The sequence below is a fragment of the Pteropus vampyrus genome, unplaced genomic scaffold (genome assembly GCF_000151845.1).
Source record: "Pteropus vampyrus isolate Shadow unplaced genomic scaffold, Pvam_2.0 Scaffold207, whole genome shotgun sequence".
Taxonomy (NCBI): domain Eukaryota; kingdom Metazoa; phylum Chordata; class Mammalia; order Chiroptera; family Pteropodidae; genus Pteropus; species Pteropus vampyrus.
Genome location: NW_011888988.1, coordinates 2,278,348 through 2,304,893, shown reverse-complemented (window position 1 = coordinate 2,304,893; position 26,546 = coordinate 2,278,348). Strand labels below are relative to the sequence as shown.

General features: G+C 41.5%; 1 protein-coding gene and 1 long non-coding RNA gene across 8 annotated transcripts in view; one reads left to right on the top strand and one right to left on the bottom strand.

Annotated features, from left to right (window-relative positions):
- HHAT (hedgehog acyltransferase) overlaps positions 1–26,546 on the bottom strand; it is a 243,721-nt gene extending 217,175 nt beyond the window's left edge. For all 6 annotated transcript variants that reach the window (XR_896593.2, XR_002783344.1, XR_002783343.1 and 3 more), the window contains exons 1-3: positions 26,454–26,546; positions 13,720–13,853; positions 2,324–2,391 (exon numbers count right to left, since the gene is read on the bottom strand). Coding sequence is in view for 1 of the 6 variants with exons in the window: in XM_011372461.2 (XP_011370763.1) it covers positions 2,324–2,391; positions 13,720–13,810 (159 nt within the window). In the remaining 5 variants the exon portion in view is untranslated. The remainder of the gene's footprint in view (positions 1–2,323; positions 2,392–13,719; positions 13,854–26,453) is intronic.
- LOC111746983 overlaps positions 26,197–26,546 on the top strand; it is a 5,721-nt gene continuing 5,371 nt past the window's right edge. For both annotated transcript variants that reach the window (XR_002783347.1, XR_002783346.1), the window contains exon 1: positions 26,197–26,376. This is a non-coding gene — a long non-coding RNA (uncharacterized LOC111746983). The remainder of the gene's footprint in view (positions 26,377–26,546) is intronic.

The window sequence follows — 26,546 nt, the reverse complement described above, 5'->3', positions numbered from 1 at the left end:
ACAGCTTCTTTCTAAAGCTCGCCATGTCACTTGTGCCACTTATCATTTTGATTAGAATTTGGGCCAATTTGGTGGCAGTGTTTGCTTGCCACCTCCCATAACCTGCAAGAAAAGAAATACTCAGCGATGAGTGTCCAGAACCTATTGGGGTCCCTGTTTTAATCAAAATAAGACTTTTAGCAGACATCGGTGAACACCCTAGTGCTATGTATGGCCCTTGGGTCTGTCTTATGATCTCCACCAAGGACACAATATCCATTTCCTTCATTTGTAAACCATCCCCCAGAACTCATCATTTTCCCTCTAAATTCTAGGATTCAAAACTACCCCCATTCTATACAAAGATAATGAGCTATAGAAAGATGAGGACAAGAGGTGCTCAATAGCATTACATAGATAAACAGACGGTCACGTGTAGATTTTTCAGGATGGCAGAAGACCAAGCCTTTGGAATTCCAACGGTATGTATCTGCACCTTGCGCATTTTCCAGGCAAGATGGCCTGAACACTGACACCCCCTGACCCGGGCCCTATGTTGGGGTGGGGGGCCTGTTGTGGAGAATGCTTAGAAAAAGTCAACTCCCCAGGACCCTAGAGCCTTGGCAGGGGGCCAAGCATCTGTACTTGATGGAGTGTTGGAGCTGGAAAGTCAGCAAAGACTAAGCCCCTTTGTCTAGAAGTAGCGACGCACAGCAGGGCTGAGCCTGCCCTTGGCAATGAAATCTGGGGTAGCTCCAAAACTTGTTAGGGCCTGACCTTCTGTTCAGCTTCTCGTGTTGCCTCACAATTGCTTCCTTTCAGCTAAAAATGTCAGTCAATTTTTGCCCCTGGCAAATAATTGTGACTCTAGAAGAGGGGGGAAAAAATCACCATTTTTTTCTGTTGCAAGAGATCCAATAATAGTATATTTCTAAAAAGCAGATCCAGACACTCACAAGGGCTATCTCCTATTACATCTCAAATCCCATCGTGACATAAAGCTTCCTAAATTTCCTCATTTCTGCAGTAGGCACAATGCCACCTACCTTACCAGTCTTACTAATTATCCTAAAAAGAGCACAGTTAAATAAAAAGCACAAATAATTCCATGAATAAAGATTTGATTTATATCCCAAGTTTCATGGAGCTATCTGGTGAGTAGGGGAACAAAAGCCAGGAACACTCTCTGGCCCCAGACAAACATGGGCCTGATGTCTAATACAGACAGAGCCAGAGCTGGAAAGAAGGGCAGGTTACCCTAGAAAATCAAAATGGAAATTGAAGTAAATTTGCTCCAATTCTAAGCAAGATCTGCAACTCTCAAAGAGGAAAAATGATCAGTACAGGCAGCGCCCAATTTGCAAACTAATTGTCTTCCAAAAGTTTATTTGTAAGTCGGGTGTTTAGAACTTATAATGGAAGCATTATTTTATGTCCCTAGCCGGCCCACAAAAGTTGATAGAACTTATACAATATATCTGACATACTAAACCCTTAGAAGAAAAAAATGATAAATGGCAATGTTTTGATATCATTTTTTAAATATATCAAAATGCTTAGAAAAAGAGATACACAGCTACTAGTAGCCTTGACCTGAACCCTCAACCAAGAGCTGGAGCCTTGACTCCGGCAATTCAAGTCATTACTGAAATGGGGGTCCTGGAAAACTGAAAGGGGAAGAATGAGGAGAACCCCAGCTTCAAGGGATTCCACTGAGAGGAAAACAAGAGTCTAGCATTTCGCATCTAGAAGAGGAAGATTTGGTACCTACCCGCGACATACTCTAATGAACAGAAATGTTGTCTCATCTAGAAGGGCACGGGGTATGTGACAGAGCAGCAGCCACCCTGCCTGCTACCTAAGCAGTCACAAGGAGCAGCAGCCAAAGATAAATGAGCCAGCCCACTGCCACCACAGGACCAGGGAGGAAAGGCGTAGGAGATTCCCAGCATGCTCTGCGGCAGTGTGGACAGCCAGGGCACTTAGTTCCTACAGCTGTCAGCAATTGGTATAGGGAGTGTCCGAGGCCACGTTTGATTCTAACGGATATGGCTAGGCTGGGAAGAAACTTCCTGAACTTTACAAAAGTGAAATGTGTATTAACTGATAAGGTTACATGATCAGATTTCTGGTGTCTTGAGAGGAGGACAAGGGATAAGAAGATAAAGACCACGAAGAACTCCTTACTCAACATGGCACTTCCATGACTTTTGCAACAGGAAAGGTACTTTATTTCCAACGCCTGCTAAATACTGTACCTGGGTCAATACCAATACAAAAGTGATGCAAAAAATTGAAACCAGGTTTGAAAATTGAAAAAGTTTATCATTTATCCATTTTATACCTTCTTTAATCCTCCAAATAAAATGCCAGTCCCCAGGTCAAATTCTCGGTCAAGTTGCTCTTCGTGTTCTGAGAAGAAAAACAGTGTCCATTAGTCACAAATCTAAATAAAACTGGGTTAATTTAACAGCAGAGGCACTAACAGAAATTGGAACATGTCCTAGAAAAGCCACCTGTGGACTGAGCTTTAAGCATGGAAACAGGTCACACTCCTTGACCTTCCTCTCCAGTTTTCTGTGACCTAAGTTCTTGGAAATACATGGTGTGGCTGATGGAAATGTCCCCTTCCACTTGTAATAAGGCTCACAAAAGGAGAAGTGTCAAGAGAGGAAGCTTCCAGCACAGGGACCATTAGGAGGGCTTAGCGCAAATGCCCCCACTTGTACAGGTGGTAAAAATTTTTATAAACAGATCATGCCACACAGTGATAGAGATCACAGCTGCGCGATGACATAATGCTAACGGGATTACAAAATGGAATCATATAGTGGTAATAAGTATGTTTATAAATAAATAATACAATTGGTTTAAAACAAAAGATGCAACGAGATCTTCATTCGAACACTTCTTGAGAGTACACAATAACCAGGCACTGTGTGAGCTACTAGGAATGAAACAGAACGAGGTTGGCATGTCTTTTGCTCTTCTGGGGCTTACTGCGCACTAGGTAAGAGAGACAAACAAAACGTAAGAAGTTACAACAGTGCTGATGAGTGCCACGATACAGGAAGCAAGGAAGCTATGGAGGTCGAGTTTGGGGTGTCTTTGTGATATACTGTAGGCAGCTGGACGGGTGTGCATAGAGCACAAGTGTGCCCTCACTCGGAAACAAAGACTTAGCAGTCCTCAGTGTAAGATAGTGATGACGCCTCCAGAATGGCTGCCATCACCCAAAAAGGCACAGAGTGTACAGACAAGAAAAGGGAAAACAGGTACTTCCTAGACCAACAAACATACAAAACCCACAGAAGACCAAAGGGGAGCTGCCCAGAAAGGTCAGAGGAAAACCAGGGCAGCGTGTGTTACTAAAACTTAACCACGAAAAGATGCTGGTCTAGAGTAAGATCAAGGGGCAGATTCACACACACAAGACGCAAACAGCCGCCCAGCCTCAGAGACCAAAAGCAACACTGACCAGAGAATGATAGAAAAGGGAGGGGCATTGAGCACCGGCCCAGGGGACCGCATGGCACAACTCCACCACACATTCACACTGCACGCCACGTGGTCCACCGCGATGCACGTGTGTGATGGCAGCAGAGTCCTGGTCCTCTCCGTGACAGCTGCACACAAATTACATTGTGTGTGTGTGCATGTGTGTGTGTGTGTGTCTGTGTGTGTGTGCGCGCACCCTGTATCGTGCACAGACTCGAGTCCAAAGGAACAGCCCGCAGACAAACAGCAAGCTACTGCAGTCCAGCAAAGACGAGTAACAGGAAGCTCCTAATTCATTAACACAATCTGGGTGGGAAATCTCTCTGCTTCTTGCCTCTTTGGGTTTGGCTTCACTTTCATACACACACAGAGGAACCACCAGGAACACCGGAATTACATAGATTTGAAACAAAGCAGAAACTCGAGTTCGTTTCTTCATTCTTTTTTTAAGAGTACATCCAGAAGCGGCGACGCTTGCGTGCTAAGCCCCAGACTTCCTGAAGCTGGAGCACATCTCCCTCTAGTGGGTAAAAGGACTCCCAGCAGATAGGAGAATTGTGAAGAACCCTGCCCGTCACTGTCCAACTGAAATACTATCTCACACACATATATAATTTTAAAGTCTCTAGTAGCCACATTTTAAAAAGTAAAAAAAAAATAATAATTAATTTTAGTATATTTTATCTCAATAAATCCAAACATTATTTCAAAACAGAATCAATATTAATTATGAATGAGTTATTTTACATCCTTTTTTTCTGTTTTCTTCAAAGTACATGTTTTCTTTACGGCACATCTTGATTTGAAGTGGCCACATTTCAAGCACTCATTAGCCCCATGGCTAATAGATACAGTAAAAGATACATAGCTCTGGACCAAAAAGTCTCCCTCATGTTTTAGAGAACTTCTACAAATCACCCTTGTCTGGTTTCTTGACACAAACAAATGCTATGTGAGATACCTGCCAAGTCACATCTTAAATCCATTCATGACACCTTTGGAAATCCCTGTCTTCAGACTGTCTTCAGTTAACTGAAACGCTTTGCTACAGAACATGTCTGACGTAGGAGAATGGAAGCTGAGTCCTGTATCAGGAGGTCTTTCCCTGAAGAGCAAGCACCATCGGACCTTCTCTGATTATACCTTCTGGGTGGGCATCCCATATTCTCACCCTTTGGGCAAGACGAGTTTTCATCATAACTCACATGCACTCAGGCCGGAGGATGCTGCAAATGGAGAGAAGCCTTCCTGGCCTGAGCAATTTTCTCCCCACCACACGGGCTTGTTGGTGCCCTTGGTTCCACTTTCCCAAAGTTCAATGCTGCATAAACGTGTCTGAGAGCATGGAAATGAACCCATCTCTGCTGATGAGCCCTCATTACTAAGCCAGCTGTTGATTCCTCCGTCTCCAACCACCACCCAATGACAGGAAATATCAAAACGCCATTCTGCCTCCTGAGCGAGAGGATCCGCATTTTAATCGCTGCCAACAGGCTGTGGAAGTAAACTATTTACTTAAAAGCTCCAACTAACCTGCCCCTTTTACCCTTAACACTTTGACAGGAAATCAATACCAGGGTGGTGTAGGGGCGATCAGAGGGCAATAATCAGTAAGAGGGGATCATAACATGTGCACAAGCCCTCCTCTGATAGGAGCCACTGCCAGGGAGTAGTGATCCAACCACAGCTTAATGTCCCCTGCTGCTTCTATGCATTTGAGAAATTCTAATCAGCTCCTACAGATTCTTTATTTCTCTAGGAAGCCAGTGTTGTATAGCAGACTACAATAATAAATGAAAAAGGAGCAGAAAAGATGGGCTTCTAAAGACAAGAGAATTTACTGGTAAGCAACTCTCAAATATTGCTATAAAATATCCTAGAGAAGAGGGATGATAAAGAGCTGGTTGTTCCATGACTTTCTTGAGGTGTAGGGGTTGCTCCTCTCTCCCAGTTCCTATTCAGGGAATGAAACAGTGATTTGGAAATCACTCAAGCAAAAGGAAACCATATATGTAAACAGGATGCAAGGTGACAAAGGACATAAATGGCCTTCAAATCTCCCTAACAGGGCAGCTCATCTGCTACTCACCTAAGGAATTCTGGGGTCTGCCCAGGCAGATCACCAGGTGTGCCACCTGTATGGGAGTTCTGAGGGCTCCTGGGTGAGGTAGGAGAAGCCCCAGACTGAGACAAAAACGGGCCGGCAAAGAGGAAGCCATAAGCTCTGTATACATTCTTTGCACATGGAGCGCAGGCTGCGCGAGCAGGTAGAGTGAGGAGCCAGTTGCCTTCGAATGCCCTCCAGCCCAGGCCTGGCCCAACTTCTCACTTCACTGTGAGAAGTTTATTGAAAGCATTAAGAAAGGAGACTCTCTGGAAGCCAACACTCCCCTCCTTTAAGGACCAGTGTCAACATCGGAGAAAAACACCAGCGCAAATCTAAGAAAGGAGCAGGCAGGAGAGTTGGGATCCTGGTAGGAAGGTAGCAACTTCCTGCTTCCTAAGACCCTGGCCACAAGTAACAAGGAAAACGAGGATCAAATATAACACGAAGCACCACCACATAGAACACTCGGAGCCTTAGCTGTGCCATAACACCCACTACTAGTGCTGGCCATCAACACAGGCCATCCAGTCCTCAGCTCCTGCAGGGGCCATGCACTTGATGACTTTCGCAAAAGATGTGAAAACTGAAAGGCCCTTGGGGGCCTCATCTACAGTGAGCCAGCTCACCTGGTTCCCAAGGCGAGGTCCCTTACTCCAGGACAGGACCAGTGGCGTTTGTGTCCCTACCCTGAACTGCCCCGCCCCCCCAAGTTATGGGCCATCCTGCAACCAAATTCCTCTAGTGACAAAAGCAAACAGGAAAAATTACCTCTGATTAACGAAACCAACCCCCACGAGAGGTTAGTATGTTGCATGAACAGTGTAAGTGAATTAATCTATAAATTGGTGATGTGGTAACAGGTATGTATAGGAGGAAACAAAAGGTAGCAGGTGAACATGCTCGACTATAGTTTACCCTACTTTAAGAACACCCACTACATAAAAACAAAGAAACTGGAGGTAGCAATTCAAAGAAATAATAATTTGCCCTGTATTTATTTAAATATCAGGGGTCCCTGGTGTCACACGCTTTATTCAGAGAAACATTAACTACTGATGACTGAAGATTAAAGAAATGAAAATAAAGTGCTTGTAAAATGAAATGCAAATCAACAGAAAGCATATATAGTTGCATTTATAAAATGACAACAACATGCACCTGTTCAGGAAGATAGTTACTGCATTAAAGAAGGCGAGCCTAGGTTCGATAAAGCCAGAAGGATCTAGAATAGCTGCTGTTCATTATAAAGTAATCTTCACAGGAAATAGAAAAATAGTAGAATTTGCAAATAAATCCAAGAGGTTGTTCTTTGAAAAAGAGAATTAATCTACTAAATAGACAGAACCTATGGTAAATCTCCTAAAACAGGAGAAATGAAATACATATGGGATTCAAAATATTTTAAGAATATAATGTCCAACAGTATGTTAATACATTTGAAAGTTTCAATGAAATGGGAAAATATAAATTACTCAAACTGACTTAAGAAGAAAACCTAAATGTATCAATAACCCTGAAAGATACTGAAAAGTTTTCAAAGAATCAACTTCCAAAGAAACTCTATGCCTAGACAAACTTATAAGCGAATGATATCAAACTCTGACACAGACATCTCATACACTAATTAAACACTTCCATAATATGAAAGGGGAAAAAAAGAAAAGCTTCCTCACTAATTTTATAAAGTTAATAAAATGCTAATGTTGAAATCTGAGAATGAAACAAAAAATAAAACTACAAGCCAACCAATCTCACTTAAAAATGATTTACATCTATTTTTTAAAACTTGGAAACAAAGAGTGTATTTGAAAACCCATGGTCATGGCAGGTTTGCTATAGGAATATATATGAACTATATTGGAAACTATGTAATCAGCTGAATAGAGACTTTCAAAATGGATAAAATTGAACATTTATTGCTGATTTTAGAAATTCAGTGAAAGGGAACTACCAAGATTTCTTAACATGATTTTTTTTTAAAGCAAAGCTTATTCAACTTTTCAGTAATGGTAAAAATAATACAGGAATTTCCATTAAAGTTAGAATTAAAATAAGGACAGCATTCTTTCACAATTAACTGGATTGTTCTAGAAGTCCTACTAAGAAATAATAGATAAAGCAAAATCATTATCTGCAGATGATATTATCTAAATACATAAGCCAGGAGAATCAAATGATAAACCAATGGAACATTAAGAGAAATCAATAAAATGTTAGAATATAAAATACATAAACCAAAATAAATACCTTTACTATAAACCAGAAATAATCAGCTAGAAATTATAGAAAATATCATTGGAAATATTCTGGTCATAAAAGAACAAAAGAAAAGACCTAAATAATCTTAATAGGAATATTATCAGGGCTTATTATGAAGGAGACCATGAATGTTTATTAAGAGAAGTAATAAAAGACCTTGTATAAATAAAGAAAAACATGTCATTTTCCTGGATGGAAAGATACAATATTAAAAGAATGTCAATTATTTACAAATTAATTTCTAGACTTGCTGTAATTCCAAATATGACCCTAATGAGATTTTTTTTTTTTTAGAATTTCAAATCTGGAAGAATAAACCAGTAAGAATAGTGTGGAAATAAATAAAAATGAGTGATAACTTACTCCACCAGATACTCAGATTTTATAAAGCAAAAATAATTAAGCAGTGCAATATTAATGGGAAATTTGATTGAGAAATCAAAGAAACAGAAAAGACAGCTCCCCAAACAGACTGAAGTATATATAAGAATTGAGTACATAATCAAGATTGCATCAAAATTCGACAAGGAAAGAAAGATTTAATATATTGTGTTTTGTTATCTATTTAGGAAAAAAAATAATTTAACTCTTCACCTCATATCACATACCAAATACATATGACGGTGGATTAAATAATAAAGGCTCAACTTACTGAGACTAAAACAAAGTGGACTCTCTCCAACAGAACTGTTAATTGGCACAGCCTCCTGGAGAACAATCTGGATATATTTATCAAGAACCTTAAAAACATTCTTCTGGAAATCATTCAGAGAAAAACAATCAGAAACAATACAACAATACAAATAGATTCCTTACAAAATAAATGAGTGAAGCATTCATCTAATGAAATTATAATAAAAAGGAACAGAGCAAACCCAAAGAAACAATAAGGAAGGAAACAATAAGATAAGGCAGAAATCAATGAATTGGAGAATAAAAAGAGATCTCTGGCACACTCGATCAAAGGGATAAAAAACAGTAGGGAGGGAGAGAAAAATGAAAAGACAAACAAGGGAGGGAGTTAGGATGGGAATAAAGGAGAAAATAAATAAAATATACAATAAGAAAGAAAAAGCCAACTAAAGAATCAACAAAACAATAAAAGTAACAGTATTATGAACCACAACATACTAATCAAATTGAAAAAAATGCATAGATCCCTCAAAAATTACAAAATGTCAAAATAGGTACAAGAAGAAATAAAAAATTTAAACATAAACCAATAGGTAGTAAATTGAATTCTCTCCCTGAACATATGTTCTACTCCAACCATAAAGGGAACAGTCTTTCCTCTCCTTAAATCTGGACTGGCCCTATGATTTGCTTTAACCAACATATGAGGCAGAAGCGACCTATACAACTTGCCATGCTGAACTTAAAAAGATCTGAAGCTTCTGCTTTTTTGTGCCCTTACAACAGTCCCTCTTGGAACCCAGATGCTCTGTTATGAGAAATGTTATGTGAAGAGCTACTTAGAATCACAGCCCTCAGCTGAACTCTGAGGGCTGACAGCCAGCCATGTGAGTGAACCATCTTGGGCATTTCGGCTCAGCTGAGTCACCAGATGATGGCAGCCCCAGGCAACAACACCTGAAGCAGAAGAACTGCCCATGTGAGTCAAGTCCAGGTTTATTAAAAAAACAAATAAATAAATCTCACCAAACACAAAAATCAATTAGTGAAATCCATGACATCAACAGGCGAAGAAAAATCACATGATCATCTTGATATAGATGTGCAAAATCCAGATGACAAAATCCAACACTCATTTATAATTAAAACTCTCAGCAAATTAGAAATAGAGAGGAACTTCCTCAACTGGATAAAGAACGTCTACAAAAAGCTACAGCCAACATGATAATTAATGGTGAGAAACTAGAAGCTTTCTCACCAAGATCAGGAAAAAGGAAAGGAGGTCCCCTCTCACCACTCCTTTTCAGTATCATGCTGCAAGTCTCAGCTAATGCAATAAGATAAGAAAATGAAATAAATGGTATATGGAATGGAAAGGAAGAAACAAACTGTCTTTGTATGCAGATAACATGATTACTTTTGTAGAATATCCAAAGAATCGACAAAGAAAAACTCCTGGAACTAATAAGAAACTATAGTAATGTTGTACTAGATTAATATACAAGAGTCGATTACTTTCCTATGTATCAGCAATGAACAAGTGGAATTTAAAATTAAAAACACATTATCATTTACATTAGCACCCTCGAAAATGAAAAACTTAGGTATAAATGTAACAAATATGTACGAGTTACATATGAGGAAAACTAGAAAACTCTGATGAGAGAAATCAAAGAAAAACTAAATAAATTGAGAGATAATCCATGTTCATGAACAGGAAAACTAAATATTGTTAAGATATCAGTTCTTCCTAACGTGATTGATAGATTCATTGCAATCCCAATCAAAATCTCAGTAAGTTATCTTGTGGATATCGACAAACCAATTTTAAAGCTTCCATGGAGAGGCAAAAGATCTAGAATAGCAACACACTATTGAAAGAGAAGAACAAAGTCGGAGGACTAACGTCGCTCGACTTCGAGAATTACTGTAAAGCCCGAGTACTCAAGAGTGTGTGGTATTGGTGAAAGAACTGACAAATAGGTCCATGAAACAGAACAAAGATTCCAGGAATAGGCTCACATAAATATAATTGACTGACCTTCGACAAAGGAGCAAACGTAATACAATAAAGATAGTGTTTCCAACAAATGATGCTGGAATAACTGTATGCCCACATGCCGAAAAATTAATCCAGACACAGGCTTCACACCCTTCACAAAAACTAACTCAAAATGAATATCATAGATCTAAATATAAAATACTACACTATAGCGATCCTAGAAGATAACATACGAAAAACTCTAGATGACCGTGGCCATCAAAATGACTTACACACAGCACCAAAGGCACAATCCATGAAAGAAAGAACTGATATGCTGGATTTATTAAAATTTAAAATTTCTGCTCTATAAAAGACACTGTCAAAAGAATGAGAAGACAAGCCACAGACTAAGAGAAAATATTTGCAAAAGACATATCTGATAAAGAATTGTTATTCAAAATACACAAAAAAACTATTAAAACTCAAGAATAAGAAAATGAACACTCCGATTAAAATATGGGCAAAAGACCTGAACAAACACCTCACCAAAGAAGATACATATAGGGCGAATAAGCAAATGTCATAAGGGAAATGCAAATTAAAACGACAAGATACCCCTACACATCTATTCGAACAGCCAAAACCCAAAACACCGGCAACACCAAATGCTGGCAAGGATGCAGAGAAACAGGAACTCATTCATTGCTGATGAGAATGCAAAATGGTGCATCCACTTTGGAAGAATTTTGGCAGTTTCTTACGAAAATAAACATACACTTACATAAAATCTAGCCATTGCTCCTTGATACTTACCCAACAGAATTGAAAACTTATGCTCACACAAAAACCTTCACATAGACATTTATTGCATCTTTATTCATAATTGCCAAAACTTGGAGGCAACCGAGATGTTCTTCAGTAGGCAAATGGATAAATTGTGGTGCATCAGAGAATGAAATATTACTCATCACTAAAAAGAAACGAGCTAACAAGCCATGAAAAGACATGGAGGAATCTTAAAGTGAAGTGAAAGAAATCAATCTGAAAAGGCTATATACTGTCTGATTCCAACCATCTGACATTCTGGGAAAGATAAAACTATGAAGACAGTAAAAAAGATCAGTGGTTTGGAGGATGGGAGGGATGGAAAGGCAGAGGACAAATGATTTTTAGGGCAGTGAAACTACTCTACTGTAAAATGATAGATACATGTCATTATAAATTTCTCAAAACCCATAGAATGAACCACACCAAGAAGAAACTCTACTGCAAACTATGGACTTTGAGTAATAAAAGTCTGTCAACACAGCTTCATTGACTATAACAAATGTCTCACTCTGCTGTGGGATGTTGATAGTGAGGGAGGCTGTATACGGAGGCAGGAAGTATATGGTAAACCTCTATTGTCTGCTAAATTTTGCTATGAACCCAAAACTACTCTTCAAAATATGTCTATGTAAAAGGGGGGAAAAAATCTCACAGAACAGTAGAGATAAGAAATCGCAAAGCAGCAGGACGGTTTGCTAAGCAGTTGTGGGTAACCAAGACACCCATATAGGAAAAAGCCTGCTGATTAACTACTAATATTCATTCTTTCTTTCTTCCTCTATAATATAACACTTGAATTTAGCTGGATAAGTGGCACATCAACCACAGGTTACATTTACTAGCTTCCCTCACAGTCCATGTGGCTACAGGACTAGGTTCTAGAGAACAGTGTGTGAACAGATATGATAAGCAACTTTCCGGTCGTGCTCTGAAGCAGCCACCTCACATCATTAAGTGGAACTCCATGTTGAGGATGGCAAGAAACACGGTAGAAGGAACCAGGGTCTTTGACACTCTCTAGACACCATGCTAGCCCTGGACCACAGTTATTTTGCAGGCTGTGTTTCTGCAACCAAGCCCGTCTTCCAAGTAATACATCGTCTCATAGAGCTGTTCTGAAGATTGAATGAGACAAGTACATTAAGTACCTAATACAGTGCCTGACATAGAGCAGGTTAGCTCCCTCTACATGGGCCCTGGGAGTTCAGAGGCTCCAGCAGGGGAATGCAGCTACTGGACAGCTTTGGCCCAACAAAAGTCCTCACCTCCTTTAGATGGGCAGTCTCTGCAACCAAGCCTACAGCTTTGAGAGGGACATATGTAGAATGGGAGAAAGGTCAACCCTGGTGATGCCTATCCCAGTCAGTCTCAGTGATCCACAAGGAGGTAGATGCTGAGGGCAGAGTACTCTCAACTGTGCTTCCCAAAACCTACCTTTGCCATTGACCACAACTACACTCGGAGACCCCCCTGCCTTCGAGATAAGGTCCAGTCTCCTCGGCTGAATATACAAGGCTTTTCACAACCATCCCCGCTTTCTGATCTAAGCTTAACACTTGCCACTCTCCCTCCACACTCTACACTCGTCCTACAGAGCAGTTTGCAGTGCCCAGATCATGCTGTTTTCTCACACCCTGATGGCACTGCACGTGCTTGTCCGTTTGCCTGCAAACTCATCTCTGTCCACAGATCCTCTGCCTCCCTCTCTATGTGGCTGACTCCTGGTCTTCCTCAAGAGAAGGCTCACCATCACTCCAGGAGACTGTCCCTGATTATGGAAGTGATCACTCATGGTCCCTCCAAAACTTTTTTCCACAGCAGGGGAGGTTTTAAGTAGTACATGACCACTAAGATAAAGACTATATTTCTCAGCCTCTAGGCTGTGGCCACAGAACTCGGTGCTGGCCAACTGGGTGTGGGAAGTGACAGGGTAACTAGCCAAGCTGCCCTTAAGGACAGGAGGGTTCCCAACCTCCTTCCTATGGGCAGGTACATGGACTGGGTGATGATCCCTCTTGAAAATACATACAAAAGCACTAAAGGCAGCAGAACAAGAAGATGAAAGGAATCTGGGCCTCCAACACCACAAGCTGCCTCCACATGTCTGTGAGGAGTGATAGTGGGGGAGGAGTGGGGGGAATTTAACCGGTTACCGCAAATTATGAATGCAAATCCCCTCCATGGCCTTCAACAGCCACTGAATCAAACCCTAATACAGAAGACTGGCCACAGGATCACCTAAAAGACCCCAGATTATGGTGGAAAACACCGCTGACTCAGACCATTGATTCAAACTGTCCAAGAGGAGAGGAAAGCAAAGAGGGGCCCACGTCACCCCAGGCCCATGAGACCACCTTCCTGAACCCTCCACCTCTAAGCACTCCCTCCCACCTTTCTTCCTGGATACAAGTGCAGAATAGTTGGAGCTTACCTCTGGAGACTTTGTAAACTTCGAAGAAAGAGTAGAAGTGGAAGCCTAGAGAAGCAAGCAGGTACAAAGACAGTTCCCATCGGGGCAGCATTGCTCCTTGTGACAAAAGGTCCCAATGCCCAACTTGAGAGTTTCTAGGAAGAGAAAGAGAAATAAAAACATCAAGCCAAGGATATGACAGTAGAGAACAGCATCTTACCACCAGTCAGTTCACACGCTCTCCTAGGGACCCATCGCTATTCCAGGCGATACAGATATAACCCAGTGAAACATCCTCCCGCCAGCCACACACACACACACACACACACACACACACACACACACACACACGAACCTGCCTAGGGTTCCCTCTGAGCAATTACAGCCCCCATCTGCCTCCCATCGCAGTGTACACCAGACAGTTCTGTCCTCATTGCCTGACACACCTGTCTGCCCCTGTGGAGTAAACCTCTAGGAAGCAGAGACCATGATTTCTGAGTCCCCAGCACCAAGCACAGGGCATGTGATGTAGCAAGAAGGAACTACAAGTTGCTCCACAAATAAAAAACTGGCTTCAAAAGCCTGAACAAAAGAAAAGCACAAATCATCTCCAACCTCTTCTGAGCCATCAGCCTTAACCTCCTCGTTCTCCCCCTCAAATGTCATCCCATAGCTGCTCATAAGAACAAGCTAATGAAAACTGCTCTGTCTTCCATCTTCTGTGCACTTCTGCAAAGGAAGCTCATGACACAACCCCAGGCAGTTGTGGCAGACACTGCTCGTTGTCCACCTTGCAATATTCAGTCTCTCTTCCTACACAGTAATTGAATTTTTATCTCATCACATGGATGCTGAGCTCATCTCCATAGTGTAGGCAAGTGTAGATGTTTGATTCTGTGAGGCTGTGGTCATCTTCCTCCTGGGCAGAGTTGGAATCTTGGACCAAGAGGCAAAAGCCACGTGGGAAAACATGATAGAAGTGCCTCATCCGTGACTCCATGGAGCACCCCTCCTCCAGATCTGCCCTCTGCGACTATTACTTCTCGGGAAATGCACTTCTAGGTTGTCTCAGCCTCTGCTATTCTAGATCTCTCTGTCATGGCGGCCGTGTCTACGTTCTAAGTAAGAGAGCAGGTGATGGAAAGTTAGGTCCTGAAACTCTGAAAATAAAATGATCAGTTCCCAAATAACAAAAGCTAGGTAAATGTAGCCCTTTTACGGCCCTCATTGGTTTACTTCAACTTTTCAAATATGTCTCATTGTGGATGCCAAATTAAGAGCAAACTCTGAAGCCTCAAGCAAGCACTTCTAACATGTGACAGCAATGCCAAAAATCAGAATTCACACGTTATGTCATTTTATTTTCACGAAAGCCCAGTGAAGTAGGTAGAGCAAGGGAGGTCGGCATTTTATGAATGACAAATGTGAAACATGCGAGGTCAGAAATAACTGAGATAGGGAGCAAATCCAGGTCTTGGGACCCCTGGACACCCACCCGACCCCTCAGCCACAGCTGGTGCCGTCAATGCCAGTTCAAGGAGATATTGGCCTAGAACCTGCCACTCAGAAACCCCTTTCTTCAGGCTGAGGTGAGACAGAACAGGAAAGGATATAAACTTCGGCTTTCATAAAATGTGAGGTCAGAAGTCAGTGGTCCTCCAACCAGAGAGCCTCAAAAGTCAGTCCGGCCCGGGTTTCCCCTGCAACCTGAGACCCTAAAGCAGACACCAGGCTTTTAATCACAAACGCTCTGATTCCTAGGACTTCGCCAGCTCACTCTCAGGTTTCCTTGCTATTTTTCAGAACCAGTCCGAGCGTCATGCATTTCTAGTCGCTTTATTTTTAAATACCTGGCATCTCCTAGACTACCTTAAAATTTCTTTCTGGAACTTTGTAGAAACGTGGTGGTCTTCCCTTTAGTGGGAGATTCACTTTTACTCTCTGGGTTTCACGGTGTCTCTCCTTTGGAAAGAGGCGGCGATGACACTGGATTATACTGGATGTGACCTCCTCACTTAAGAATCTGTGATTAGCGAAGAGCTGAACCCCCTAAAAAACGCTACCGGAATTTGAACATAATCTTGGAGACTAAAAGTAGCTTTCCAAGGACACCCTCTTCTAGGACTGCTCTTCTGCATCAATGATTTAACTGTCGGGGAACTAGATACTTAGTGGGAGGTGGACGTCCCGCTGGCCTCTCGGCCTCCCTCGGCAGGCGGGCCACCCAGCAAGCTCTCTAATGTCCCACTCTTCCTTCCCACACCCGACCCAAGGCCACCTGGACAACAAACAGACTGTCCTTGGAGGCCACCCAGAGAGCTCTCTGCCCCGAGTCTCTTCCTCACCGCCGCTTTCCTTATCCCAAAGGAGTTGTATACAATCCTCTCACTTTCCTCGGTCATGGCTCACAGTTCCAGGACCGCGACCTCCAAACGACACCACCACCCAGACACCCACACGTTCCTCTCAACAGACCTCTTCCTCACAGCTCCCTTTTCAACTCTTGCCCACTTATCTCAAAAAATTCCTCCCCTTGCTTTTTTTTTTCTTCTGTGCCTTTCAGCGGTGCACTCGGCAAATTAAAGTAGATATGTTTTTTAAAGGATTTAATGACACAACAGTATCAAAGACAAGGAAAGTTGTACATTTGGGACTAGAACTAGAACTTTAAAAAAATGGTCGAACGCATAAAGGTTCCAAAACACTCTCAGAAAATTCTCAAGTTTCTCTTCCTCATTCTCTCAACGAGCATGCTCTTCTTGAGGCACAGGCAACTGATGAAATCAGAGACGCCCTTACTCAAAGGGGTAAGTAACGCTTTTGTTTTTCATGCGTAGATTCAGTCCTGCAGAAACATTATCGGCTGGGTGGGCATCTGTGACACAGCCTAGAAACTAAACACCGTTTCTAACATTATTTCTACAGGAAATAGCCAGTCTATAGCAACACGGTCCATTTTTAAGTAAGAGTCTACCTGGCCAATCTACATCAGTGAGGTCGTACCATTGATATGGGAGAGCTGAGGAGGGTCACTGGATGTCTGATGAGGGAGAGACCTGTCTGAGAACACCTCCACCTCAGTGGGAACGCTGGTCAGGACTGTGAAGAAGAAACCATGAGGATAGGTTAGGCAAAAAATAGTAGCCGAGTGGCAGAGGGTCTTAAACAGAAATGATTACAAGTTGGGGTCTGATTTTCTGAAAAAGCCTCAGGCTTGTGGGCCAGGACATTTAACTGTTTGAGTGAGGCTTCAGGAAGGAGCCCTTTGACACTGTGGCAGAGTCTGGAGGCAGGGAGGTGGGTGAGTCAGGCCCTCAGCACGAAGTGGAGAGAAAGTGCTAGAACTATCTAACTAGTAGAGGAGGCAACTGGATGACAAAAACGGGGGACGGGGGGAGGGAGGAACGAAGAATAAAAAACAGAAACTCCAAAGCTGTAAGACCACAGCTAAATATTGACAGGAGTGAGAAATTCGAAGCAAGTGAAGACAAAGGGAAAATGCATTTGATATTGGGTATTGGGAGGAAATCATAGCCGAGGTTCTCCTGGGATCGAAGTCAGCCTGGAGTCACAGGAAACTTTACCTCTGTACTGGGTATTAGAGCCTCAAAGCTGGGTATTTCAAAAAAGTATTCATCCGGGAACTACAGAACTCAGAATAAAATCTTGGACGTAGATGGCAAGAATCCCTCAGCTCACAGAGCTTTTTCTAAACTGAAGCGACTTCCATTTGCACATACCTTGTGATTTTACACTCCGCCCACTTTCAAAGATGCCATCCTCACCGGGAGGGCTGACTGTTAGCTCTTTTTCAGGAATCAGAATCCTGCTCAGGGGAAAGGAGCAATCTACCCAAGCACATGAAAGAGCCAGCGATGGAGCAAAAACCAGAACCCAAGTTTCCAACCCCCACTCTCTTACGAGCAGAAACCCTGTTCCTTCATCTTGGCAGAAGAGTACAGCTCACTGTGCCAAAGGCTGACATCTGCATAAACGTAATGTCTGTAAGATGCTTTTCCCCCAGCAAACTCCATTATCATGCCAAAAGTTCTTCATCTTTATTTTCGATGCATGCAATGAATGGATCCCAATATTTCCATTTTAAACTGTTTCTGCTCCTCGATCTTCATATCTAGCACTAAATGGGCTATCGCCACATACTCACCCACACCAGGACCATAAAGCCGTGCTGTAAGCATTATGCTAACGATCCCTCTGATGGCCCCATCGCCACCGCCACTTCCACCAACAAATGTCGCTCAAGGTCCTACACTGAAATGTTCCTCTGTTGGGTTTTCTCATAATTCAATGACAGCTGTACTGTAATAAGTACTGTTTACAGATTATCTGTGCTGAGAAAGCACTTCACAAGTATTATCTCATTTAATCTTCATAACAACTCTTTGAAGTTGGTCATTTTGGTATTTTCATTTAACACAACAGAAAACCAAAGCCCAGAAAGGTTAAGATACCTGCCCCCAAATCACACAACTAGCAAGCAGCTGAGCTCAGATTCATACGCTCCGAGTCGAACTGCGGAGCCTTCCCTCTTCCTGTTCTTGCAGAGTGCACCCGATTTATTTATTTTTTTCAATATCTAGGATGAAATCAATCCATCAGGAAAGCTAGAAAGTAATATAAGCTACATAAATGCAAAAAAAAAATTTATATATTCCCTAAGAAGCCAAGAAAATTTGAAAATCAACTAGATGTAATCAAAATACATGCGAAACATCTAACTCATACATTCCTTAAGACATTTACTGAAAAAGACAAACTAAATCCAACCGATTTAGCTCAGATAGAAGAGGGGAAAGTCAGCAGTTACACAGAGATAAGAGCTGAGTAAAACTGAAATAATTCTAAATTTAGGGACAAATGAAGGCTTCAGGAAGGAGCCCTTTGACACTGTGGCAGAGTCTGGAGGCAGGGAGGTGGGTGAGTCAGGCCCTCAGCACGAAGTGGAGAGAAAGTGCTAGAACTATCTAACTAGTAGAGGAGGCAACTGGATGACAAAAACGGGGGACGGGGGGAGGGAGGAACGAAGAATAAAAAACAGAAACTCCAAAGCTGTAAGACCACAGCTAAATATTGACAGGAGTGAGAAATTCGAAGCAAGTGAAGACAAAGGGAAAATGCATTTGATATTGGGTATTGGGAGGAAATCATAGCCGAGGTTCTCCTGGGATCGAAGTCAGCCTGGAGTCACAGGAAACTTTACCTCTGTACTGGGTATTAGAGCCTCAAAGCTGGGTATTTCAAAAAAGTATTCATCCGGGAACTACAGAACTCAGAATAAAATCTTGGACGTAGATGGCAAGAATCCCTCAGCTCACAGAGCTTTTTCTAAACTGAAGCGACTTCCATTTGCACATACCTTGTGATTTTACACTCCGCCCACTTTCAAAGATGCCATCCTCACCGGGAGGGCTGACTGTTAGCTCTTTTTCAGGAATCAGAATCCTGCTCAGGGGAAAGGAGCAATCTACCCAAGCACATGAAAGAGCCAGCGATGGAGCAAAAACCAGAACCCAAGTTTCCAACCCCCACTCTCTTACGAGCAGAAACCCTGTTCCTTCATCTTGGCAGAAGAGTACAGCTCACTGTGCCAAAGGCTGACATCTGCATAAACGTAATGTCTGTAAGATGCTTTTCCCCCAGCAAACTCCATTATCATGCCAAAAGTTCTTCATCTTTATTTTCGATGCATGCAATGAATGGATCCCAATATTTCCATTTTAAACTGTTTCTGCTCCTCGATCTTCATATCTAGCACTAAATGGGCTATCGCCACATACTCACCCACACCAGGACCATAAAGCCGTGCTGTAAGCATTATGCTAACGATCCCTCTGATGGCCCCATCGCCACCGCCACTTCCACCAACAAATGTCGCTCAAGGTCCTACACTGAAATGTTCCTCTGTTGGGTTTTCTCATAATTCAATGACAGCTGTACTGTAATAAGTACTGTTTACAGATTATCTGTGCTGAGAAAGCACTTCACAAGTATTATCTCATTTAATCTTCATAACAACTCTTTGAAGTTGGTCATTTTGGTATTTTCATTTAACACAACAGAAAACCAAAGCCCAGAAAGGTTAAGATACCTGCCCCCAAATCACACAACTAGCAAGCAGCTGAGCTCAGATTCATACGCTCCGAGTCGAACTGCGGAGCCTTCCCTCTTCCTGTTCTTGCAGAGTGCACCCGATTTATTTATTTTTTTTCAATATCTAGGATGAAATCAATCCATCAGGAAAGCTAGAAAGTAATATAAGCTACATAAATGCAAAAAAAAAATTTATATATTCCCTAAGAAGCCAAGAAAATTTGAAAATCAACTAGATGTAATCAAAATACATGCGAAACATCTAACTCATACATTCCTTAAGACATTTACTGAAAAAGACAAACTAAATCCAACCGATTTAGCTCAGATAGAAGAGGGGAAAGTCAGCAGTTACACAGAGATAAGAGCTGAGTAAAACTGAAATAATTCTAAATTTAGGGACAAATGAACACTCTGGAAACCACAAAGTAGTAAAGGCAAAGGAGCACATGCCCACTCGAACGACAGCAGCTTTGAAGAAAATCAAATAGCAAGGCAATATTCTAGCACATTTGCAAACACTGTATGAAACTTTTGCTCTTTTCCAGGGTCCAATTTAATGAAACTGAAACCTATTTCACAGAATATAAATTACATGACTTTTGACAGAAAACTCAAGTCTAGACTCATGCCCTTTATCATCGCAGTTTTCTCCAAACCCTATTAAGAGTCTCAAAAAGAGTCTTATTCTTCTAGCCACAGGTACTAAGGGAAACACTTCTCCAAACCCAGAAAGGCTGCGGCAACACAGAGGAATGATTAGATAGATTGGAGGAAGTCTGCTGGACTGGGCAAAAGGCTGAATTAAGGAATATTTTAGAATATGTGCCATTACTTCCAAATATACACCAAAATGTCAAGTATCAGCTATGCTTCACAGTTATGCATAGTAAGCCATCCCCAACACACAGTGGCTTAAAACAACAAAGATCTATACTTTCCCATGATTCTGTGGGATGGCAGTCTGGGTGGTTCTTTTGCTGATCTCGCCTGGCATCACTCATAAGCCACCGCATGGCTCAAAGGAAGCTGGAGGGACCAAGATGACCTCACGTACACGTCCGGCATTTGGTGCGAGCTGTCAGCTAGGTGCCTTGCTTCTCCTCCGTGTGGGCACTCATCTTTCCGTAGATGAGTCCCCTCACAGTATGGTAGCTTTGGGGTTTCAGAAGCACAAGCTTTGGGGTTTCAGAAGCACAAACGCAAGAGGTGCGAGGTCACTTAAGGATCAGGCTCCAGAATCCACCAAACATTTTATTGGTCAAAGCAAGTAAAAATTGAAGGAAGAGGAGAAGATAGATTTCATCTCTTTATGGGAAGAGCAGCAAAGGCCCCTTAAGAAAGGGGCGGGGACATGGCCTACCATATCCGTGTGTCAGAGTTCCTGAAAAATAAAATCTGAAATGTTAGTGGAAAAACTACATTTCACAATGAATCTTTGTTCTACAAAATGTCAAAAGGTTGAGGGAGGTTGAGAGAGAGAGAGAGAGAGAGAGAGACAGAATGAAAAAAAACAATTATTCTCTCAAATCGGAATTTCACTGTCAGCAAAGACCTTAGTGCCGTCTGGTCCCACTGCAGCCAGTTTGGGAATTCCTTTTACAATAATCTACCTGACCATTTCCAGACATATCACAAGGCAGGGAAGCTCTGCTTCTAAGCAGTTCTGATTGTTATCCTGTTTTTTCTTTAAAACTAAGTCAAAATCTGCCCCTCTGTTTCTAAAATATCTTCTGGTACTAGTCCTTTGTACCTTCTAGAACTTAAGGCATGGAGACAGGACCACGTGATGGTTTAGAGGATGAGTCTGGAGTCAGAATGCCAAAGTTTGAATCCCAGCTTTGCTACTTTCTGTGCCTCGATTTCTTTATCTGTAAAATAAAGATAACAGCAACTCTCAGATTGCTGTGAAGATGAAATGAGTTTACAGAGTGGTAGAACAGCACGTTGGGCATAGGAAGCTATGAAATGCTTATTCTTGTTGTTTTTAATAGTATCGCTATTATACTAAAAAGGCTTAATTATGCCTTCCAATAATACTCCTTCAAATACTTAAAGATAATTAATGCCGCCCACTTCATCCCAAGCCCTCTTCCAGGAAAAACATCCATGATTCCTTCAACCATTTCTTCAGTGACTTGGTTCCCAGACCCTTCACCATTCTGTCAGTTGTCCCTTTATAGCATAGGAACCTAGAGCTGAACCCAAAACTCCAGATGTCGCAGAAAGACAACAGGGTAAGACTGTCACCTCTCTTTCTTCAGAAACAGTACTTCAAATAATAAAATCTTAGACTTGATTCTTCATTCAACAAATATCCATGAGCTCCTACCGAGAATTAGGAACTGTGCCATTTGTGAAGATAAAACATAAAAATCCCATCTGTGAGATCCCCCAAATGTGGTTCCTTAGATTAGGGGCATCTGAATGAACCAAATATTTTACAATAGTTTAAGTAAAGTCTATATTAAAATACACTTAAAGAAAAAAAAATATATAAGGCTTTCAAAAAGCAGACTCACTCTAGTAATTATGACTCAGATAAAAAATTAAATGCCTCAGAAACTCCTTCCATCTTTTCCTATAACTCCGCTAAAAGTGACCACTAGCCTAATATCTATCACCTTAGTTTACTTAATTTTGCCCATTTTTGAATTTCACGTAAATGGAATCACATAGCTCTTATTCTGTTGTGTCTACTTTCTTCTTAGAATTATTTTTGTAAGGTCCATCCAATGTTTTATGTGAGGCAGTAATTTGTTCACTCTCATTACTTTAGAGTATTCCATTGTATAAACAACTTATTTATGCATTTGTCCATTCTACTATTGATGAACATGTGGGCTGTTCCAACTTGAAGCCATTATGAAAATACTGCTCTGCCTATTCTTTTACATGTATTTTCATGCCTCTATATATGCCTTACTATTGAGTGTTTATCTAAGAATGGAGTAGCTGGGTCAGAGGAGATAGGTATGCCCACCTTTAGTAAGTGATAGCACAATTTCCAAAACAGTTATACTATCTTTCATACCTATCAGCAATGTATGAGAGTTCCTGCTTGTTCGTATCCTAATCAGCACTTAGCACTGGCAGTCTCTTTGATTGTAGCCACTCTGATGAGTGTATACTGATAGCCCATTATAGTTTTAATTTGCATTTCTCCAATAACTAATGAGGTTAACCACCTTTTCAAATGTTTCTTAAAAATCTGCAGATCCTCTTTTATGAAGTGACTTGCCATTTTTCTATTGGGCTGGCCATCTATTTCCTAACGATTTGTAGTTGTTTCTGCATTCTGGGTATGAGTTCTTTATTGGATATGTGCATTACAAATAAATACCTTCGCCCATTCCGTAGCTTGCCTTCCCACTCTCTTTATGGAATCTTTAGATGAACAGTTCTTACCAATATTTTCCTTTATAATTAGTGCTTTTTGTATCCCATTCAATAAACCTTTGATTGCATCTAGGTCATAAATATCTTTTACTTTGCTTTCTTCCAGAAGCAGCTTTATTATTTTAGTTCTCACATTTAGCTGTATGAGGTATCTTAATTTTTGTATATGGAATGAGGTAGATCATCAAGATTCATTTTGTCCATATGGATATCCAACTGGCCCACCATCACTTATGGAAAAGGCTATCCTTTCTTCACCGCACTGCAGTATTGCTTGCGTCATAAATCAAGAGGCCACTATGTGTGAGCCTGTTTATTGATTCTCTACTCGGTTCTGTGGTCTGTCTAGCATCGTGCCAATGCCAACCAATATACTTCATATCGATCTAGTAGCTTACATCATCCAACTTTGCCCTTTTTCTTAGACTGCCTAGAATTTCCAAATAAAATTTAGAGCTGGCTTATTAACTATTTTTGAAAAACACCTGCTTAGGTTTTGATTGGAATTATACCGAATCCATAGAGTTATTATGCGGAGCAATGACATACCCTCCATTATTTTAATTTTTTTCCTCTCCGTTATTTTAAATCTTTAATTTCTCTAAACAGTGTTTTAGCTTGCAAGAAGTTTTTATCATGAACAGGTGTTGAATTTTACCAAATATTTTTTCTCCTTATTCTGTGTATGTGGTTAATTACATTTATTGATTTTCTAAGATAGACAAAGTTTACATTCCTGGAATAAGTCCAACTTGGTGATGATTTAGTATTCTTTTTATAGATGTTAGATTTGATTTACCAATACATTGTTTTAAGACTTTCACATCTTTTTTGTGAGAGTTTGGCCTATAATTTTCTTGTAATGTCCTTATCGAGCCTTTGAACAAAGTTACGCTGGCCTCGTAAAAGCGGCCAGGGAGTGTTTCTTTTTTTTCTCTTTTTCGTTTTTTAAAAATGTTTGTAATAGTTCACTAGTGAAGCCATCTGGGCCAGGAAATTTTGCTATAGAAAGGTTTTTAATTTCTTTAATAGATACAGAACTATTTAGATTTTCTAGTTCTTATGTCTTAGGTAAGGCATATTTCAAAAATCTGTCCACTTCATATGAATTTTCAAATGTATTACCGTAAAATTATTCATAACATCTTAAAAATCTTTTAAATGTCTGTGGAATATGTAGTGATAACTCCTTTTTCTTCCCTGAAACTGATAATACTATACGCCATTTAGGTTCATTTCCATTTAAAAAAAAGAAAAAAAGAAAGAAAAAGGCTGTCATGTGCTACATGACACACATCTACTATCATAGGAATATTCTTGAATTACCCACAGAAGGAACAGAGCAGGCGGAGAATGTGAACAATCCAGCAATTCCCTCTTGACAGAAATAATTGTGATCTTGATCAAGAAGTAACACTAACTGAGGGAGAAGGAAATAGCTATTGGTAATGATCTAGGGTGGACAGTAAGACCTCAGAAGAAAAATGGTCACTAAGCAGGGTCTGTAACCTCAGATTCCCTCCAAGATGTCCATACGGAGAATTCAGGGGGCCATAAACTTATTATTTTTCTCAAACATCTTTATTGTCACAAACCTCTAACTGCAATTCAGGATTCCATTTGGTTATAAACGTGGACAACTAACCAAAGTAGTAAGAGCATTTCTGGTAACATTCGCACCAGTAACAGTCACAAGATACTTTCATACCACAGTGTAGCTATTACGAATACTGCAAAATATCATTTATATGGGCATCGCTACTTTGAAAGTATGAGTTATTTGATACAGAACTGCATTTTGTTACTTAACGAATTAATAACCACATAAAATACTTTATTACAATTTTTTTTCCACACTATTTTGATAACTTTGCTTCCATAGAATTTGTAACCCTGTGTATTTTTCAATGCCTTTTAAAAAATTGACTTCCCCAGATTCCAAAGAGGTCCATGGCACAAAAAGGCAAAGAACCCCTACAAGAAAACAAGGATTTCATCCAAGCCAGGGAATTCCAGCGTAACATAAAACACTTCCCCTCTGCCAGTTTTGCACTAGAAGCAGGAGACACACAGGTGAGTAAGGTCCACCCTGGCTAGTTCCTGATGTTACCTGCAGAGCTTCCACCAACATCTAGCCACCCACAGAAATGACTGCTCTCTCCAGAGACTTGGGCTTCACCCTAAGTTAGCCTTTATAACCTATTTCCCAAGGATGGAACAAAGTAAACAGTAGATGAAGCACACTTTGATCCAGAAGGAGGAGTACTACTCAAATGTCCTAGTTTGTGGCTTTGGCTTCTCCTCTAAGCCTTTCTTTATTTACTGTAAGGTTTAGAAACAATGTATTTAAAGCACCTGACAAACACATCGTCCTGTTACTTTTAGTTGAATCTTTCAGGTCAGAACTGACTGTCCTTACCCAACATGTAATCTTAGTTAGGGACTGCCACCAAGAAAGGAGGGAGTAAAAGAGTCGGGGGGGCTGGGGGGGGCGGGGGGAGGATCATGCTTATTCTTCAAATTCCAGTATGAAAAGCACCACCTCCTTAGTGAAGTCTTCCCACTGAGCGACTTCTGTTCCCACGGCACTTACCACACTGAAGTAAATGCCTAGCTCTGTGAATGAATGGATGAATGGTACAAAACAGAAAGGGACAGAAACAATGAGTCTCACCCCCAGATAATGCAAACCACCGAGAAAGCCAACCCACCAGCCTGACTGCCCTGATCCCAGAGCCATGAACCAAGGAAGCAGCACATTTCTTAAGATCGATGCCATCCTACTACCTCTCCCGCTCGCTCTGGTAGGGATTGCGGGAGGACATCCTTTCCACACAAAGATCGGTGCCACCTAAAGGCTAAATTTAGAAGAAAAGAGGGAAACTGAGTCCGGAGAGTAGAAAGCTAAAGACATCTCTAACTTTGGGGGTCACTGGAGCCGCAGCAGTCAGGCAGGCGCACTTCTAACACGGCCAAGGGGACCAGCGTCCGCAATTTTCCGCACCCGGGAGGGAAACCCGGGACGCTGGCAGGGGCATGCGTGGACGCGGGCGGGCGGGAGCGCAGCCTTGGCCGCGGCGCACGGTCCTGGCCCCCGGCGCCTTTGTCTCCGCTGCCAGACCGGGCACTTCCTCTGTCCCGCCCACGGGAGCGCACGTAGGAGCCGAGGTAGGAAACGGAAAGCGTCTTGTGCATTTCTTTTTTTTTCAACCGAGTCAACCAAAGCAAAAAAAAAGGTCACCTACAACGTTCCCAGGACCCGCCACGGTCACTGGCTACCCACCTCCGGGCTGTCCCCGGCGGCAGCGGCGGCGTTGGCGCGCGCCCGGCACCCCTCT